The 18,014-nt window shown below is 39.6% G+C and overlaps 1 protein-coding gene across 5 annotated transcripts in view; it reads left to right on the top strand.

Annotated features, from left to right (window-relative positions):
• MACROD2 (mono-ADP ribosylhydrolase 2) overlaps positions 1-18,014 on the top strand; it is a 1,913,210-nt gene that overhangs the window by 1,421,905 nt on the left and 473,291 nt on the right. For all 5 annotated transcript variants that reach the window (XM_054696174.1, XM_054696171.1, XM_037494392.2 and 2 more), the window contains exon 8: positions 42-115. In XM_054696174.1, the coding sequence (XP_054552149.1) occupies positions 42-115 (74 nt within the window). The remainder of the gene's footprint in view (positions 1-41; positions 116-18,014) is intronic.

Below are 18,014 nucleotides of genomic sequence, written 5' to 3'. Positions count from 1 at the left end.
TGTTGTTAATTCTTTTTTTTTTTATTCTGCTCTTTACTTAGGTTTCCCAAATGAACCTGCTGCAATCATTGCCCTCAGCACCATTAAGGAGTGGTTGGCCAAGAATCATCATGAGGTAGGCGAACAAGACAATCAGCAAACATTATGGATGGTACAATTTGATCATAACTTCAAAAAAAGCTGATAAATTGATTCCTAAATATCAAGTAGACCCAGTCATTGAGCCAAAGATAGCTGACCTTTCTTCATTTTGGTTGCATTGGTTATTAAATATCTTCTTGTAATTAATTGACTGAAGGGATTATATTGATTGGTTTTCATGGTAAAGGAGCAAAGTGTTCTGATTCATTTACCTATTATATCAATTTTATATCTTTAGATAATGTGGGTTTTATGTGTAAAAGAGAGAATAGAGTGGATTTCATTAAGATTAAGGTTTTATTTTATGTTACTTCCCATAAAATGTTAAGTTATCTTTGTTGACAGGAGATTTCTGGTGTACAGTACATTTTTTATAACCAAACTCTTTTTTTAAATTAATCATTTCCATAAAGTAGCTTCTGAGTGTGAGATAGGAGTGGACTTGTATCGTTGTAGCTGAATCATCATGATCAGGTTTTTTTGTGATGACACTAAATGCTTCCCTCAGGATATATATTACACATCATATTCTGCTTATTTGAAAAAAAATCTTTGGGGTGCGTTTATTGATGAGTAAAATTTCTCAAGTAAACAAAGCAACAAAACAGCAAGAGACACTATGGAGACTTAGATTGCAGAGTTTGGCAATTACATATTATAACAGCAAGTGGGTTTCATATAATGTACAATCTTGTGCATTCTTCTGGTTTTGCCTTCTCCTGTATTCACATGAATGTTATAAAAAGTTTTGTTTCATTGTGTGATGAACCATGAATTTTGCTCTCTCCTTGGCTAATAAATAGACTATTTGGAAATGTTTGTGTATGCAAACAGGCAATGGTAGTTTCCTAATATAAAATAGCTCTGTTGGTGTTCCTATGTGTTAGTGAAATAAAATAGTGTCATTTTCTTATTGCCTTGGTGCAGGATAAGGGAAAGATTACTCAAAATCCACATGGAGTGATGAGCAGCCTAGAGGGGCTACACTGGAAGTAAAGTGCAACCCCCATCCAGTCTCCAATTTATTAACATTGAGTACAAAGGTGGGGCAAGTATGTAGGGAGTGTACATGTCTGAAGGGTGGTATGGGAGTGTGAGCTAGGGTGGAGTGGTCCAGGGATTGTTGCCTGGGAGGCTCCAGTGTTCCTGTTGGCCAAAGCATATTCTCTCTATTATCTGCCTGCTGTTTCCCAGTATGTTACTCATACCGGACTTTTGCCCTTGATGAGGAGCCCACGTATGACCCTACACCTAGCTGACAAGCAGGAACTCTGGACACCAAGACAATATCTCCCAGAACAAGGGGGCCTGGGGATCCCACATTTTCTTATAATTACTATAATTGTAACATTTCTTAAACAGGTATGAACATTAAGTTCAAATAGAAGTAAAAACCACATGGATAAGCATGTCTATGTTGGTGCATGTTCTTTATTTTACTCTTATTTTGAAAAAGAAGCAGATAAAACATAACTGAATTAGTTTTAAAAACTACAAGACAAATTTTTGACATGTAGTATTTTTTTCATAGTAATCTTATGAAATATCTAAAATAGATCATAGTTATCCTTGTTCTTGTCCAGATAAAAGGTTAAATGATAATACTGAAAACTTCAGAGTCACATACACAGGACTTTGATTTAGTTCTTCTGACTCTGACAGCCATTCCTCCTTGGAATGGTTCTGAAACCGGGGAAAGAATTTCAGTCTCTTTGAAAGCAGGTATCTCTAAACTAGCTCTTGGTTATAGTAAATATTCTTTACTTGTACAATCTGCTTTGCAAAAGTTGTTTCATGAGTAAAAGTTGATAACAGAATTAGTATTTTCATGTAAATCCATCATTTCTGACAGATACTCTATCATGTGAAGTATCAACTATCACATGATGGTGAAAGATAGACAATCGAGTAACAGCTCTTGAATATTTCCATAACAGAATTTTGCATAGAACTTTTCCTCACATTTCATTGTCTGTAGTTAGGCACCCAGGGGACAAGACAATGAAATCCCTTCATATTCTCAGAATGGAAGCAACTGGATATCTATCAATGGTAGTAATGACTATCACAGTGGTAAATTAGATGTGCTTTATGAAGAAAACAGAAGAATCAAAAATAACAACTAAGTTTTTGACCTAAGGGCTTGGGTAAATCTTGATGTATTTACTGAGAAAAATGGTAGAGAAGTATATTTATATGGAAAACAAAGAAAATATGGTGGTGCAGACAGTTGTGGTTGAGATGATTTTAGATATATTGAAGATTGCAAATAGAGAACTGGCTATTTGAACCTGAATGTCAGGGAAGAAGGAAGAAAGGAAGACATGGTAAATTTGGTCAGATTATTAATAACCTTACCTTGGGTTTGGGTTTTAGTTTGAGATCAGTTGCTTGAAATAGAAATACAATCAAGCTAGACTATATAAAGAGGATACATTATATAAGGAAACATTGTAAAACAGAATTGAAATTCAAGCACTGAAACTAGAACAGGATCTCGTCAATGACTGGGAATGCAAACTGAATCTAACAAAAAGCAAAGAGTCCATTTTCCTTCTCTCTCAACTTCTCTTTCAGTCTGTACTATAGCTGTGATTCATTATTATTATGATTATTTTATTGTCGGTATTGTTGCATATTACCTTCCCTGAGCATTCACTTGTTTAACATCACCCTGTTTTGACTGCATCTACCTACTTATTCATGGGTTAAACATCTCCTGCTTTAAAGTAAGAGCAGCATTGAGTTGGAAGGCAAAGTTGCTTCTTTGGGACTCTCAGTTAAGTTTCCTTGAAAATTTCCTTTAAAAAAGTGTGGCATCTGGGCCTCCCCAGTGGCGCAGTGGTTGAGTGCTGGGTTGCGAAGCTGCCCGCAGCCTCTGCAGCACCAGTTCTATCCTCAGCCGCTGGGCGAGGGTCCCATATGGCATGCAGACCTCTCTTGCCGCCTGCTGCTCCCCTCAGCAGTGTACTTCATCAGTCTGCCTGCTCTGCTCTCCGCTCTGACTCTGGTGAATTCTCTCACCCTCGTGTGCTTCTGACTGTACCCAGTGCTTGTATAAAAAAATAAATCTTTAAAAAAGAAAAATCTAAAAAAAAGTGTGGAATCCATGTGATGTGAGTTTCCCATCAGTGGTCATACCTCCCTAAGTCAGAGAAGTACATTATCCCATGGTGTGTATCTTCATGATTTTTGGCCAACATATGCATAATGTTCTTATGTGATTAGCGAGGCATCTCGTTTAATTATTTTAATTACTCTCTGCTATCTAAATGATTAGGAGACTTATTTTTTTAAACAATAGTTGATTTGATTCTATTTAGTCATACAAATCACTCATAGCTGTTGTGGCTGAATACTTCCATATCCAAAGAATCAGGCAGAAAGAATTGGGCACAATGAAAAGGATGAGGAAAACATGTTCTGCCAACCTCCACCACTTGAGTCATTCATCCAGTGACTGGACTGTGAAGGTGCTGTTGTCACTGTAGCCTTAAGGGGGACTCTGGGACTGAAGGGAGCCAGCCCAGCTGAACAAATAGTGCAGTTGGTTCTGATTGCAATGGCTCTAGTGGGAGAGATGGTGCAGCACTTTAATGAAAAAAGGAAGAAGGCCCCTCAAGAGGATATAATTGGGGCACAAAAATGAATTACCAGAACTAAAAAATATAATGACTTCTGATTGAAAAATTGAAAACAAAAAAGGATATTCACCACTGAGAATTGAATTATTGCTCTGTGAAGATGAGAAAAATGAATTCTCTCACAACACAGAATAGAAATTCAAAGAAATGGAAATCATGACTGAAGTGATTAGGTATGTAACAGGGACACCCAGGCATCAAACATGAGGTGGGCAAGAGATGATTACATACTGGCATTATCAGCTAAATGAAAAACTAAGAATGTCTGAGTTCAGAAAAGTAGTGGTAAAGAATATCACAGTTGGCTATAAAAAAGCCCTGATAATATGCAACATGATGATCTTTCTGTTAGTACCTATTTTTCTCAAGTAGAATCTTTATTGTAGCAACAAGTGAGGAAAATAAGTGGCCATTATGGAAATGAATAAAGGAAATGCGGCCCAGATTCCTAAGTCGGAGTGCCTGTTCCACGTTATCTTCTGCAATTTCATGCATTCTTCATTTTTCATACATGAAAAATGAAAATACCATTCCTAAAAATACCATTCCTTATAAAATAGTGACTTCCCCACTCCAAAGCTCATAAGCACCCCTTTCATATCTGGAAGTTAGCCTAAGAAATGTTTCTATAGTGCCTATTCCATTGTTCTACCTCAGGGACTCATGGCACTTGGCTATTGGTCTCTGGGGCAATGTATATATTTGTAATGTTTTCCCATATAAAACAGAAGAGCAGGGTATAATAAGGTATAATATTATGAGATATTTCTCCATGTGGAGGACATATTCAGCAATTTTAAATATCCTACAGGAACAACCATCCGGCTACACAGATCAATTATCATTAGTGCAGCTCAGGCATTTTGTCATTAGTGGGGTTCAAGTATCTAAGATGAAGATTCTGAGATGGAAGGTCAATGGATCTCCTGGGAGCGCTATACATAGAGGCCCTAAAGTAGAATCAGTTTTCAGTAGTAACGTGACACAGACCTGGGTTCTCTTCTCCCTAATTATAAAGCAGGAAATAGATGGACAAAGGTATAAAATTTTGAGACTCTCTGATTAAAGCTGTGACCATGTGAAGCTGTCCAGAGCATGGTCAGTTACCTGGGGCCAAGCCCTATCTATATCTATACAAACCCTGAGGATGGTATTTCCCATAAATAGTTTTCACTCAACTACTCCATGGGAATTTATAAACCTCCCCCACATACCCCCTCCTCAATAAACAAACTACCCCCACTCTTAGCCCCTCTTGCTGGTCTGGGATGGGAGTAATTCAATAGAGAAAAGTTTGGTTTCTTTCAACACCATTATTAGGCAGCTGACTTGACTTTGATATCACTGGCAATAAGGAATCACAGCTTTACATTTTCAAGACCAAAATCAGTTTCCTTCTGTGTAGGAGTAAGGAAGAAGTTTTTTTCCATTGGATGCAGAATTTGGGTCTTTGCCTAATATATAATATTTTTTAACTATGCTTTTAGAACAAACAGATTGTTGTTCAAAATGTTAAATATCATCTCCTTGTCATTTAAATTGATGATCTGTGTCTTAGGGAAACACGACACCTGCAGTGTTGCTATTTGTCACATTAAGTAGCGTGCCTGCAGATGTGAGAGCATCATGGGATGCCTTGTGCATGTGGCAGCCTTGTGCTGAGACAGATACCAGCTCTTCCTCTCATTGCTCGTCACTGTCCCATACCATACCTAGCGTGGTCCAGTCCTCAAGGTTAATTGCTGGTAGCTAGAGAACAACCTAGGTTGAGTTCATCATTGGGGTCCTTTGGAAATAAAGACACTGGTTTCTGTTGTATGGAAGCAGTTGTACTGTGACCCTCCCCTGCCTTTGAACATTCAGACACAATTGACAAAGTATTGAAATAAGAGAACAGATTCCTCTACCCCAGAAAATAGAATTGGGGGTATAGTGAAGAAATGGCCCTTCAGCCTCCTGAAAGTCTACTATTCAGTTTTCACACTAATTTGACATGGTCAGGGTCACGGCAACTTGTTTCTCATTATGGGCCATAAAGGATCCATCACACTTTTGCTTGGGTGCAAAGACTATTTCTTCTCTTCTTGGCAGAGGTCTCTGAAATTATGCAATGTTAAAAATTTTTTGTCACTTTTATTTCAGAATCACATTATGGATCACCAAAAAAAAAACCCTGTGCGGGGCCTGCCTTATGTCACTGACATGATGTCCCTTAGGATCTCTGTGGTTCTCAAAAAGGGGGCTGAAACGGAACATGAAATGATACTTACATTTTTGATAGGAAAATTATATCCTTCACACTGAGCTACAATTCCTGTGGGCAAATTATTTACAGAAACACAAAACACACATGATGCACCATCCTTCAGTTTTGCACTGCACTAGACGTGGTCAACATTCAGAGACCTGGAAGGAGCAAATGACTTTCTCGGTGTTCTCCCCAGGGAATGTCTTTTTTTGTATACAAACCCTGTCTGAGTATCTATGCTGACCCTAGTTTATGCTGCAATGTAAGATTAAAAATGTGTGTTTGGAAAAATAAACATTATCTTACACCATTCACATTCTGTGCAGGAATGTGGTTATGGTAACACTAAGGTTCATCTTATGCTGTCATAAAAATGTATTCCTTGAATGGGGCCAGCATAATCTTCAGGTGGAAGTCATGATGCTCATCAGCTGTGACAGAATTGTAGGAAATTATTCCCCAGACTTTGTACTTTTGACATGTTCCTTTTACTCTTCAGAAATTGCATGTTGACTTGAAGTTCACTTTCTCTCTCCCTTTCTCCCTCCCCTTCTTTTGTTTCCTCCATCTTTCTCCTTCCTCATCCCCATCTCTCACACACACACTTAGAAGCAATACACCCCCAGCCTATCTTTGCTGCTTTTTTTTTCTTTTTTGAAGATTTATTTATCTATTTATACAAGAACCGGGGTACAGGCCAGATGCACGGGAGAGTGAGAGGATTCACCAGAGACAGAGCAGGGAACAGAACAGGCAGATTGACGAAATACACTGCTGAGGGGAGCAGCAGGAAAGGCAGGAGAGGTCTGCCACGCCATGTGGACCCTCGCCGGCTGGCCGCCATCGAACTGGTGCTGCAGAGGCTGCGGGCAGCCTCACATTGCGGTGCTCAAGCACCTGCACCACCAGGGAAGGCCTTTTGCTGCTTTTTTGTGACAAGCAGTTACGTTGGTGGTCAGATGTGAGTTTTACTTCTTTATTTTATGAATCTAAATTTCCCCTGTTACAATGAAAGTCACATGCTAAGGAAGCTTCTGCCTTTTTTTGGTAGGAACTTTAAGTGCTTAGAGTCCACATTAGTTTGCCACAGCTAGCCAAGTAAACAACTGGTTTTGGATTTATTCACAACCGAAACACCTGAGTTCTTTGAGTCAGAAATCAGAGCCCCTTTTGGTTCCCTTCATGCTTCATAATCTTGTTTCCATGAATAAGCATAATAGGGGGATGATATAAACTTGGTTGTTTCAGCTAGTGAGCATGCTGCCAGTTAGCCTGTGTGCCTAGGGTGGGTATGTTTTAATCAGCCACCTTAAGGTATAAAGATAAGTCTGCCTTTGCACCCCTCTCACAGTCTTCCTCTGTATGGAAAACTCTTTAAAAATCTAATGATTTTTTTTTAACTTCTCCCAGCAGGAAATGGCTAGGTAATCAAGGCCCCAAGGTGCCTAGTGATACCAGGTCCCTTGTGATGCCTATAGTCCCATGTAGTTCACAGAAGCTTGTTGACTTCTCTACTGACACATCAACACACATCCTCCTTTGTCATTCATCCTTAACCAGCATACTATCCATTATAACTCCATTAATTTTAGATAAATAGATTGCAATACAGAGGAAACATGAAAATATAATCATCTCAGGGGGAGGTGTCATTTATATTTCAATAGGTACGGGAGGTTCACATACACTATCAGTAAGTCTAGGGCATTGTCGGGGCAAGCAGTGCAGAGTTGGCGGGTTTCATGGTGGATTCAGACAAATGGTAAAGGATCTTGGAGCCTTAGGTAGATTCCACAGGCCTTCAATGCTGAAGCAGGGAACCAGTAGACACAGGCAGGCCAGAGGGCAGGAAAGCAGGCATGAGGGAGGCTGGAAGCAGACAGGGCCTCCTGTAAGGCTGGTAGCAACCAAGGCTCAAAGCACCCCCACTCCCTCCCTTATTCTCCCCACCTCCTGTGTTCTCTCCCAGTGTCCCTCTGGCGTCTCTTCTCTCTCTCTCCCTAAAGTCCTGCTGCTCTGTCCTCTGAATGTCTGCATGCATGCACGCCCATGCTGACAGGCCTCTTAGCCTGGGTAGCCACAATCACAGGAGCATGTGCCCTGTGCTCACTCTTCCAAGCGTCTTTTAGCAACAACATATTGTGTGCGTGTAATGAAACCTGGGAGGAGAGCAAGGCCACAGGTGGCAGCCATAGAGGCTGCTGCAGGAGTGGAAAAAGAGGCTGAGCCACTTCATTTTCCCAACAGGCATTTAGAAAGAGTTTTAGGAGATATAATGGTGGTACTTGAAAGAGTTAGAGGGTAAGGAAAACAATACTTACCTGGCTCCTGATTTCCCATGGCCTATGGTGGGGACACTCACATTTTATAAATATAGTAGTTAACATTTAAGGAAAAGGAAAAGGAAATTTCTGAGGTCAACTGCTTGGGCACTTTCTTATTCTACAATAACTCTGATTCTGTGACCAGTGGCATTTAGTCTAAAATTGGGCATCTTGCTTGAACTTAACTACTCAAAGAACATAGGTGGGAATCTAACTGATTGGAATTTTTCTCTGGAACATTTTTGCAAATTGGAGCTGGGAAAAGAAAATCAGGACCTACTCTAGGATCGGAGTTGAGAGATATGGGGGCACTAGGGCTTTCAGCTGACATGTTCCCTGGTATCTTTCTGCTCTCGGAAGGTGTTTTCCAATTGCTGGATATTTAAGTCATAGAGCCCATCTTTCTACTTTAAGTGAAGAATCAGTTGTGGTATATGGTAAATTATGGTATATTTTGCCAAAAGAGAATAATCTGTCACTTTTAACTTTAACAACTCAAGTTAGTTTATCTCAACTAGAGAAAAGGATGTTTGAGAATTTGGAGAGTAGTTTCCTCCCCCCCAAAGCTATGTGCTTTAAATTGTTAAATCTGTTCCTTTCACAGAACCTCTGATTTATTGGTTCACTCCATGGGGATACTTCAGGTTTTTCCAACATGAGGGGTTGGAAAAAATACTTAGTCATTTTTCTCATACATAATTCGAATAAGAGCCTTTTTAAAAGTCAATCTTTCAATATTATATTTACTTTTACGAAAGGAGCAAATAAAAAGTGCTTTTTTCCCATTTTCTGATTGCTTCACTTCCCTCCTCCTCCACTACAACCTGGAGGTAATAAATATGTCAGTTTTAATGGAGTTCAGTACTGGGTAGAAACCCAGAATACACCAGAGAAGTGTAGACTTTCTACAATTAATAATTTAATACACAATTCTTTAAAAGGGAGGGAAAATTTCTCAAATATTGTGATCTAGATATTCCTAGGTTTGGGACTGTGTGTTTGAAGGAGGATGCATCTCTTTGCAAAGCATGGTTTAGAAAGCCATTTAACTATGGGACAGTTTCCAAACCTATCTATGGGGCCACTGTAACAGTAGGTTGAATACTCTCCCATCTTGCACAGAATGGGAATTACAATTCCTGGAAGTTAGATGAGAGAAATAAGGCATAATTAACACTGGCTATTATTACCCCAAAGGGAAAGCTTATTGTAATGATTGGAACATTGGATTAAAAGTCACAAAATTTGGGTTCTAATCAGATTCTTCTACTTGCATAAATTTGGTCAATTAACTCCATCTCTCTGGTCTCTGCATCTGTAAAATGGAGATGGTGGGTCCTGTACCTTCCAGTTCCACAATTCATTGTCGTGAATATCTTCTGCAGCAGTCCTACTCATGCAGCCACATTCATGTCTGCACATGTCACCATAGCACAATCAGGCCAAATAGAGAGGTTTGTTCTCTCTGATTCTCCAGACTATTCAGCTGACATACCAAAGATCAAGCAGCATTTGCTATCTGAATGCCTTTAAAATGATCCACCACTTCCATATGTGTATAACATTATTTTTTTTAAGATTTATTTATTTATACAAGAACTGGGATACAGGCCAGATGTGTGAGAGGGTGAGAGGATTCACCAGAGATAGAGCAGGGAACAGAACAGGCAGACTGACAAAATACACTGCTGACAGGAGCAGCAGGCAAGACAGGAGAGATCTGCTACGCCATGTGGGATTCTCACTGGCTGGCCAGGATCGAACCCACACTGCAGAGGCTGTGGACAGCTTCACAGTGTGGCGCTCAGCTGCCTGTGCCACCAGGGAGGCCCTGTGTATAACTTTAGAGTCAGTATTAACAACCTTGACCCATTTAGTTGAGTTGAGAAGCTAACATGTTACTTTTCTATAAATGAAAATGATCTAGATTAAATGGTGGTTTCGAAATAGCCAACCTTTAAAACTCCCTGTGAAATTAAATCTGCTGATTATCAAAATGATGTGACATTTTTATAAATAGAAAATAAACCTCTGAGCATGTGTTTGGATCTACATCTGACACAGAGATAAAAATGACACTGAGCGATCCTGCTGAAGGACTTTCTAGAGGCATTTTCATGAGCTGGAAGCTTGTGCCTTTCTTCTTTGCAGTCCCCCAGACATGTGATAAATCCAAGTTGATAAAACCTGGTCAGAATGATGTAATCACACTATATTCCTGGTTAGAAAATCTCAGACAAGGAGGTAAGAGAGTTTAGTGTGTTCTGGACTACTAGTCTTAGATTTGGTTGTGCAATAGGGTATGTGACCTGCTGGACACCAAGGCAAGTTAAGTCCAGTGATAGAGATGCTGCTTGTACATGTAGCTTTGTTATGTGCACTCTTAGCTTTTTTCTGGACTGGTGTAATGATGGTGTAAGGGTGACATATAAAGACTGTTGTTGTGTCTCTGAGCTTGTTCTAATATACTAGCAAAAATTACATCGTTTGCTCAATGAGAACTTTGAAACACCCAGTCATCTCTCCTAAAGCTGAAGGGAAAATATACATCATTACATCATTAGACTTATTGAGATGTATGTCAGTGTTCTTTCTTTTTTTACTTATTTTTTTTTAAGTTTTATTTATTTTTATATAAGAGCTGGGGTACAGGCCAGAGGTGTGGGAGAATGAGAGGATTCACCAGAGACAGAATAGGGAGCAGAACAGGCAGACCGAGTGAAATACACTGCTGAGGGGAACAGTGGGCAAGATAGGAGAGGTCTGCAGAGCTATGTGGGAATCTCCCTGCCTGGCTGGGAATCGAACTGGCACCCAAAGGCTGCATACAGCTTCACAGCACTGTGCTCAACCCGCTGTGCCACCTGGGAGGCCCCCTCTTTTTCTAAAGATTTATTTATTTATGTATTCAAGAGCTGGGGTACAGCCCAGAGATGCGAGGGGGGGGTGGTTGTATGAGAGGATTCACCATAGACAGAGTGGTGAACAGAACAGGCAGATCGATCGAAGTACTCTGCTGAGGGGAGCAGCGGGCCAGTCAGGAGAGATCTGCTTCACCATGTGGGTTGCTCCCTGGCCGACCAGGGATCGAACTGGTGCTTCAGAAGCTGCAGATTGCTTCATAGTGTGGTGCTTAACCCCTTGTGCCACCAGGGAGGCCCCCTCAATTTTCAGCATAAGGCTTTCCTATAGAATTTTACAGGATAATTTTGCCTGAGTGAAATTTCAACTTTATGTGCTGACTTTAGAGTATGCACATGGCATACAAATAACTCAACCATATTTATTTTGTGATACAAATGGCTGTCTAACCAGGCCTGTTTTGCCTGCCCTGTTAGACTCAGAAGAGTTCCACTCATGACCAAGGTATTGCTGAGCTGTTGGCAAGATACTGACCTGGGCACAAGGAGACACTCTAGGAGATGGTATAAGCTTTCTGAAACTGTTCTTCATTTGTGAATTAAGATAAAAATGATCTGGGGGAAGTGATCAAATCAGATACCAGAGCCATACCTAAATACACAGTGTCAACATATCTAGGCAGACAGAAGCCCATATTTTAAATATTTCGCTACTTAGAACCTGAGACTAATTAGAGCAAGTACTTTCAGTAGCCTTTTCTAGCGGAAACATATGAAATTACATGCTCATGTGTTTTATCTTCAATGTGGGGAAGGCTCTGCTAAGTGAGAACAGCGAGAGTGAATCCCCTATGGCAACCAGATTACAATTCGATTAGGAGCCTCCAGGGGGTTTGTACTTTTCCTAGAAATTAAAAGAGTGGCCACCATAACCTCCTAGTGATGAGCACTCGTGTTATCAACCCCACTATCCCCTTTGAGGTGGGTTGATAAAGTAAATGAGTTTCATGATGTTGGCACATAGCATGTAAACTCAGCTCACATGGACTGTCTATGGGAGATGCTAGTCAGCTTTCTGTGGCACCCCACACATAGTAGGTCCTTTTTGCTCTTATTTTCATATATTTCTAATATATATCTGCCATTGTGACTGGATCTGTTCTCAGATACCTTCATGCATGATATATATTCAGTAAACTCTAAGTATACAACTGAATCATTGTTGAGCAATTATTGTCATCATTTGTAAAACAAAGCCAAAGGCTATCTCTTATATCTTGTATAACTATATTGGTTCCTGAAAAACCTTTTAAGAATTAAGTACTCAGGCATATGAAGCAAATTAGTTCTTCTTAGGCATGAGGGCACCATTTAGCCTGACTGCAAGAGCTTTTGATTGATACCCTGTTACCTTCAGGGGGTATGTTTACACCACCCATCTATGCTCTGATCCCTGGTCATGCATCTGCATGTGTCACCCCAATGTTTTCAGCATCTCCTGCCATGAACAAAATTAACTTTATTTAAGAGGTAAGAAAATAAACCACTGTTCTGAAATTCACTGCTGAAAATACTAACCACCTTAATGTCTTCTGCTGTCTGGAATTTTACTCTGAAAACAATTAGAACATGATGGGCTGTATGTTTGACAGTCCAAATTGAGCTACAAATGACCTGTGTGCACTTGAGTAAAGCACAGGGCAACTTAAGAATGTATTAAGTTGAGTAATAATATCATATGTTTTTCCCCTGGGTTCAGTGACATCTATAAAGTTCACTTTTCTGAGAAGTTTTTCTCTTTACAAATTTAAACTCAAGAGAAATAGGATCCGTATGTTTCTGATCAATTTGTACTAATTTATCAAAATGTTCTTTTCTTTATAAGTTATTGGATGTCCTCAGAGAATTGTGACTTTTTTTTCATTCTTTTAAACCTTTCTGTCTAGAGGCAGGAAATGGCCCTGTGCCAGTAGTGACTGAACCCCCAAATCATCCTGTTCTCTTCAGGGGGCAAAGGAAAAAGACACTCTGCTCCCTGTTTTCCAAGTGCAGTCAGCTAATGGTTTTCCTTAGGGGGTGGGGATAAATGTGTACTCTGGAATGTATTAGTAGTTTTATTAAATTGCAATTAAATAATTTCCATGAGGTGGTTGCAGCAGGAATGGGATTGAATTGGCCCCTTCACCATTTCTTACCCATGAAACTCTAGACCAGTGGGTTTACCCAGGAGCATAGAGCCTTGAACTAAGTGAAACATGATCATTATACACAGCAGTTGCTGTGTGTGCATGTATGTGTGTGTGAGAAAGAGAGAGGGATCTATCCAAATCTTATAATTCTCAATATTGAAGATGAGCCTTAATTTTGAGTATCAAAAATACTGTAGCAATCGACCTCCCCTGGTGGTGCAGCAGTTGAGCACTGGGCTGCAAAGCTGCCCACAGCCACTGCAACACCATTTCGATCCCTGGCCACCAGCGAAGGTCCCACATAGTGCTCAGACCTCTCCTGCTGTGCCTGCTGCTCCCCTCAGCAGTGTATTTCCTCAGTCTGTCTGTTTTGTTCCCCGCTCTGGCTCTGGTGAATACTCTCACCCTCCTGTGCTTCTTACTGTACCCAGTGCTTGTATAAATAAATAAATAAAATCTTTAAAAAAAAAATACTGTGGCATTCTGTTAAATTACAAACAATGGTGAATATCTTGGCCTACCTAATAATGATGTCCAAGGATAGCAGGATTTCAAAAACACGTCAACTTAATATTTCACTAACTAAAATATATAAACATATATTTAAATATACAATATATAAATTTGGATATGTATTTATATATATTTGTGGGCTACCTTTGTGTAAGCATTGTGGGCTACCTTTTTGTAAACATTTAATTGTGGGCTACCATTGTGGGCTACCTTTGTGTAAACATTTAATTAACACAATAATCCTATGTGGTGGGCCTCCCCGGTGGTGCAGCGGTTGAGCGATGGGTTGCAAAGCTGTCCACAGCCTCTGCAGTGCCGGTTCGATCCCTGACCACCGGGTGAGTGTCCCACATGGTGCGCAGACCTCTCCTGTCGCACCCACTGCTCCCCTCAGCAGTGTACTTCGTCAGTCTGCCTGCTCTGCTCTCCGCTCTGACTCTGGTGAATTCTCTCACCCTCCCATGCTTCTGACTATACCCAGTGCTTGTATAAATAAATAAATCTTAAAAAAAAAAACCAATAATACTATGTGGCAATCATTCCCATTTTATGGATGAAGAAACTGACACTTAGAAATAATGAGTAAGATTTCAAAAGCCACACAGTATATAAATGGAAGTAGAAATTTTAACTCAGCATTACAAGTTCATAACCATGATTATTGAAAGGATATTTTTTATTTTTATTTTTCTGTTAACTTTTACATCATTGTTCATTTTTAAACTGAAAGGATTTTTTAAAAAAGATTTATTTATTTATACAAGAACCGGGGTATAGGCTGGATGTGCAGGAGGGTGAGAGGATTCACCAGAGACAGAGTGGGGAACAGATCAGGCAGATTGACTGAAATACACTGCTGAGGGGAGCAGCAGGCGAGACAGGAGAGGTCTGCCGCGTCATGTGTTGCTCTGCGGCCTGCGGGGATCAAACCAGCACTGCAGAGGCTGCGGACAGCTTCACAGTGCTGTGCTCAACCACCTGCACCACCAGGGAGACCCACTGAAAGGATATTTTTTAATGATGAAAGTGCACTGCTATTTCAGAAATCTCTTATCAAGCCTTACAAATCTTACCATAGTCTAATTCATATGTCTTCTGTCATCCCAAAGTACTTGCCATGCTCTTGTTCATATAACTTTGAATTGCTCATCATTTTTGCATGTGTAAAATCAAAATAGTAGGTTCATGGTTTGGTCAATTGGTAACTCCTTCTCCCCAACACAGTTCCAGGCACATATTCATATTGAGTTAGATAATACAGCTAACAAATGGAACTTTTGTTAGCCAAACAGATCTCATGGTGTCCTTCATGTGTCTAGAGTTAAACAGTCACTTGGGGCATCATTTCTGAGGCAAGGTATTATCATTAATTCATTAGTCAAATCTGACCAAGTGAAAACAATCTTAGGGAAATTTTCAGTCTCCCTGAATATAGCTATGCCCCAAGATTGCATCACATTTCTCATTGATTAGTCCTGTCCTTTAGAAAAGATCCTTCTTGAGATGATCTGTTCCTCTACTTATTCCTACTGTGTCGGCTCAAATATTATATAATGGTGAATTTTTTCCACATTCTATGTAGACTTAGACATGCCTCTCTTATAGCTATTGTTGCTTTTACTATAGTTATAGATTAGCTTTCTTAAGGACTTGAGAACCCGGACTGTGCAATTTAACCTTGATTTGTGTGTGTGTGTGTATGCTTGTGTGTATGTGTGTGGTGTGTATACATGTGCTTAACCCAAGAGGCCTGGTAAAAAGTCACTTACTAAATGAGTGTTTTACACTATTTCTTGCAATAATGGAACTGAGCATGCGGAAGCCAACACATCTGGTTCAGACAGACATTCCTTTGGTGTCAATTTTTGAACATGCTATTTTTTTTATCTATATTTCAGTGGACTGAAAATTAAGATTCAAGTCTTGATTTCTGTTCTTAAATAAACAGGATCTAGCATTCAGTACTAGTATGAACAACTCTAGCTAAGTCCCTGATGTGGCCCAGGGTCAGGAATTCTGCCCTACCCCTTCCTTTATCTGTGAATGAATGGCAGTGAGTTGGAGTTAGGTTGCTTTAGACTATTTTTTGAAATCTGTCATTGATCTAGGGACAAACTGGAGAAAATCAAGATTTCTAGAATGTTGTCCTCTTGAGCCTTTGCACTGTTGACCTCTAGCTGGTATGCATGGCACCGAACCCCTTTGCCTGACGGGTCTTGTATTTCCCTGCAGAGGATCCTGTGATTTTAAATATCAGAGGACCATGGACTTAGGTAGTCTCATTATCTTTTTTTTTTTCCAATCTATTTTTAAATCTACCTGACAGCATCATTTCCGTTTCCACTTCTAAAGTCTGATATTATTTTTTGAAAAGTCTGTTACCACATAGAGCCTCTGTTAAAAAGAAAAATATGCTCTTCAGAAAAATGTTGGCACATTAGTGTCACATGTAATTCATTCAAAAACATCCCAGTGTCCATTAATTTATTTAACAAATATCGAATAGTTAGTATGCCCCCCAGTCTTATGTGCTTTTTATAGAAAGATGATTATTTCTCATCCTTACGAGTTCTTGTCTTGAGGAAGGTGATGAAGCAAACAGTTATCACACAATAATGTGGTGAGTGGCTTCGTGCCCTTCCATGACTCATCAGCAGGAATAAGTCAAGCTCACTGTAACTCTTTTTTTAGTAGTAGAAAATACAATTTGAAGAATTCATTGATCTTAACAGACAAACCTGAAAAATGCTAATGAAGCAGGTTGCCTAGCTACATCTAATCGCCTAACTCTGCTGTCTATTTCACCTAGTAAAGATGAGCAGACATTATTTGCATAATGAACAGGTAAAAACTATCAAAAGTCTGGAAGTTAATATACCTGGTGACAGACATTCTTTTCAAAGGTACCACAATACAACTGCACTCCTGAGAGAGCTTGTAGCATACAATTTCAGGTGTCCAAAGAGCATACTTTATGAGGGGGGAAAAAAGCAATGGGTTCATTGCTGCCAGAATGCAGTGTCTTGACACACAGTTTGAGATGTCTGAATCTGACATTTAATAGCTGAGATGATAGTATCCAAATACTTCCAGAGGTCAAATTCATGCAGAGTTCCTGAAAAGGTGAGAAATCACTGAGATCTGTAATGACAAAGCTGATGAGGAGATTGATGAAATGGGGTGCCAAAAAAGAAGAGGTTCCAAAATACCTTGTGAATGATTTATCCCCATGACAGCAGCTCCAACTGACAATAGCAGACTGCTAATTAAATACCAAACACTGGGGAAATACCATAAATTTCTGACTCTGTGTTGGCAGTTCTATATGTTTAAGCAGAGACCAAATTATTTTCCAGTAATTGTTCTATTTAGGTATAAATGTTATGTGCCCTCATTCCTTTTCTCTTTTACTTAATCTCTGGTCTGTTTGATTTGAAACTCCACAAGTGAAAAAGGAAAGGAAAAAAAAATGGAGAAGGGCCTCCCCTGGTGGCGCAGCGGTTGAGCGCTGGTTGCCCGCAGCCTCTGCAGCACCGATTCATTCCCAGGCAGCCGGAGAGGGTCCCACCAAAAAAAAAAAAAGGGAAAATTGGTTGGAAATAAGAGAAAGAGGGAAAATTGACTGGAAGAAAGAAACCCCCAGTATTCTAATTATATGAGAAAGTCTCAGTTCATTCCTTTGCAGTCTGAACATAACTAGGATAATAACTTCCATTTACTAAGAACCTTTCACAGCTGTGGTATTTGCTAAGTGTTTTATATAGAATAAGAATTGGTATTTATTATTTAACTCAGTGACAGTTTTTGTGTTGTGTGGATTTTCTCCATCAGCTATCAGGATGTAGATATTTCTTTCCCTGTTTTTTTGTAAATAAATAAACTGAGGCGGAGAGAAAGCTAAAGTCAACTTTGAAATATGCTGTCTTGTTTTAATGAGTATGAGACTTTTCATAAAACATTTCTCAAAGAGGCCTTTCAGATGGAAGACGTCTGAGTTAGCATGCTAAGAAAGAGAATTAACGCAACTTAAAGAAAATCATTCAGCAAATATACGTTGTACAGAAATAAACCCTTTAGCCCAGTTATAAAGAAAA

The sequence above is a fragment of the Talpa occidentalis genome, unplaced genomic scaffold (assembly GCF_014898055.3).
Source record: "Talpa occidentalis isolate TD23 unplaced genomic scaffold, MPIMG_talOcc4v2.1 talOcc4.10, whole genome shotgun sequence".
Lineage (NCBI taxonomy): Eukaryota > Metazoa > Chordata > Mammalia > Eulipotyphla > Talpidae > Talpa > Talpa occidentalis.
The sequence above is the reverse complement of the archived record's forward strand: the minus strand, read 5'-3'. Positions and strand labels throughout refer to the sequence as shown.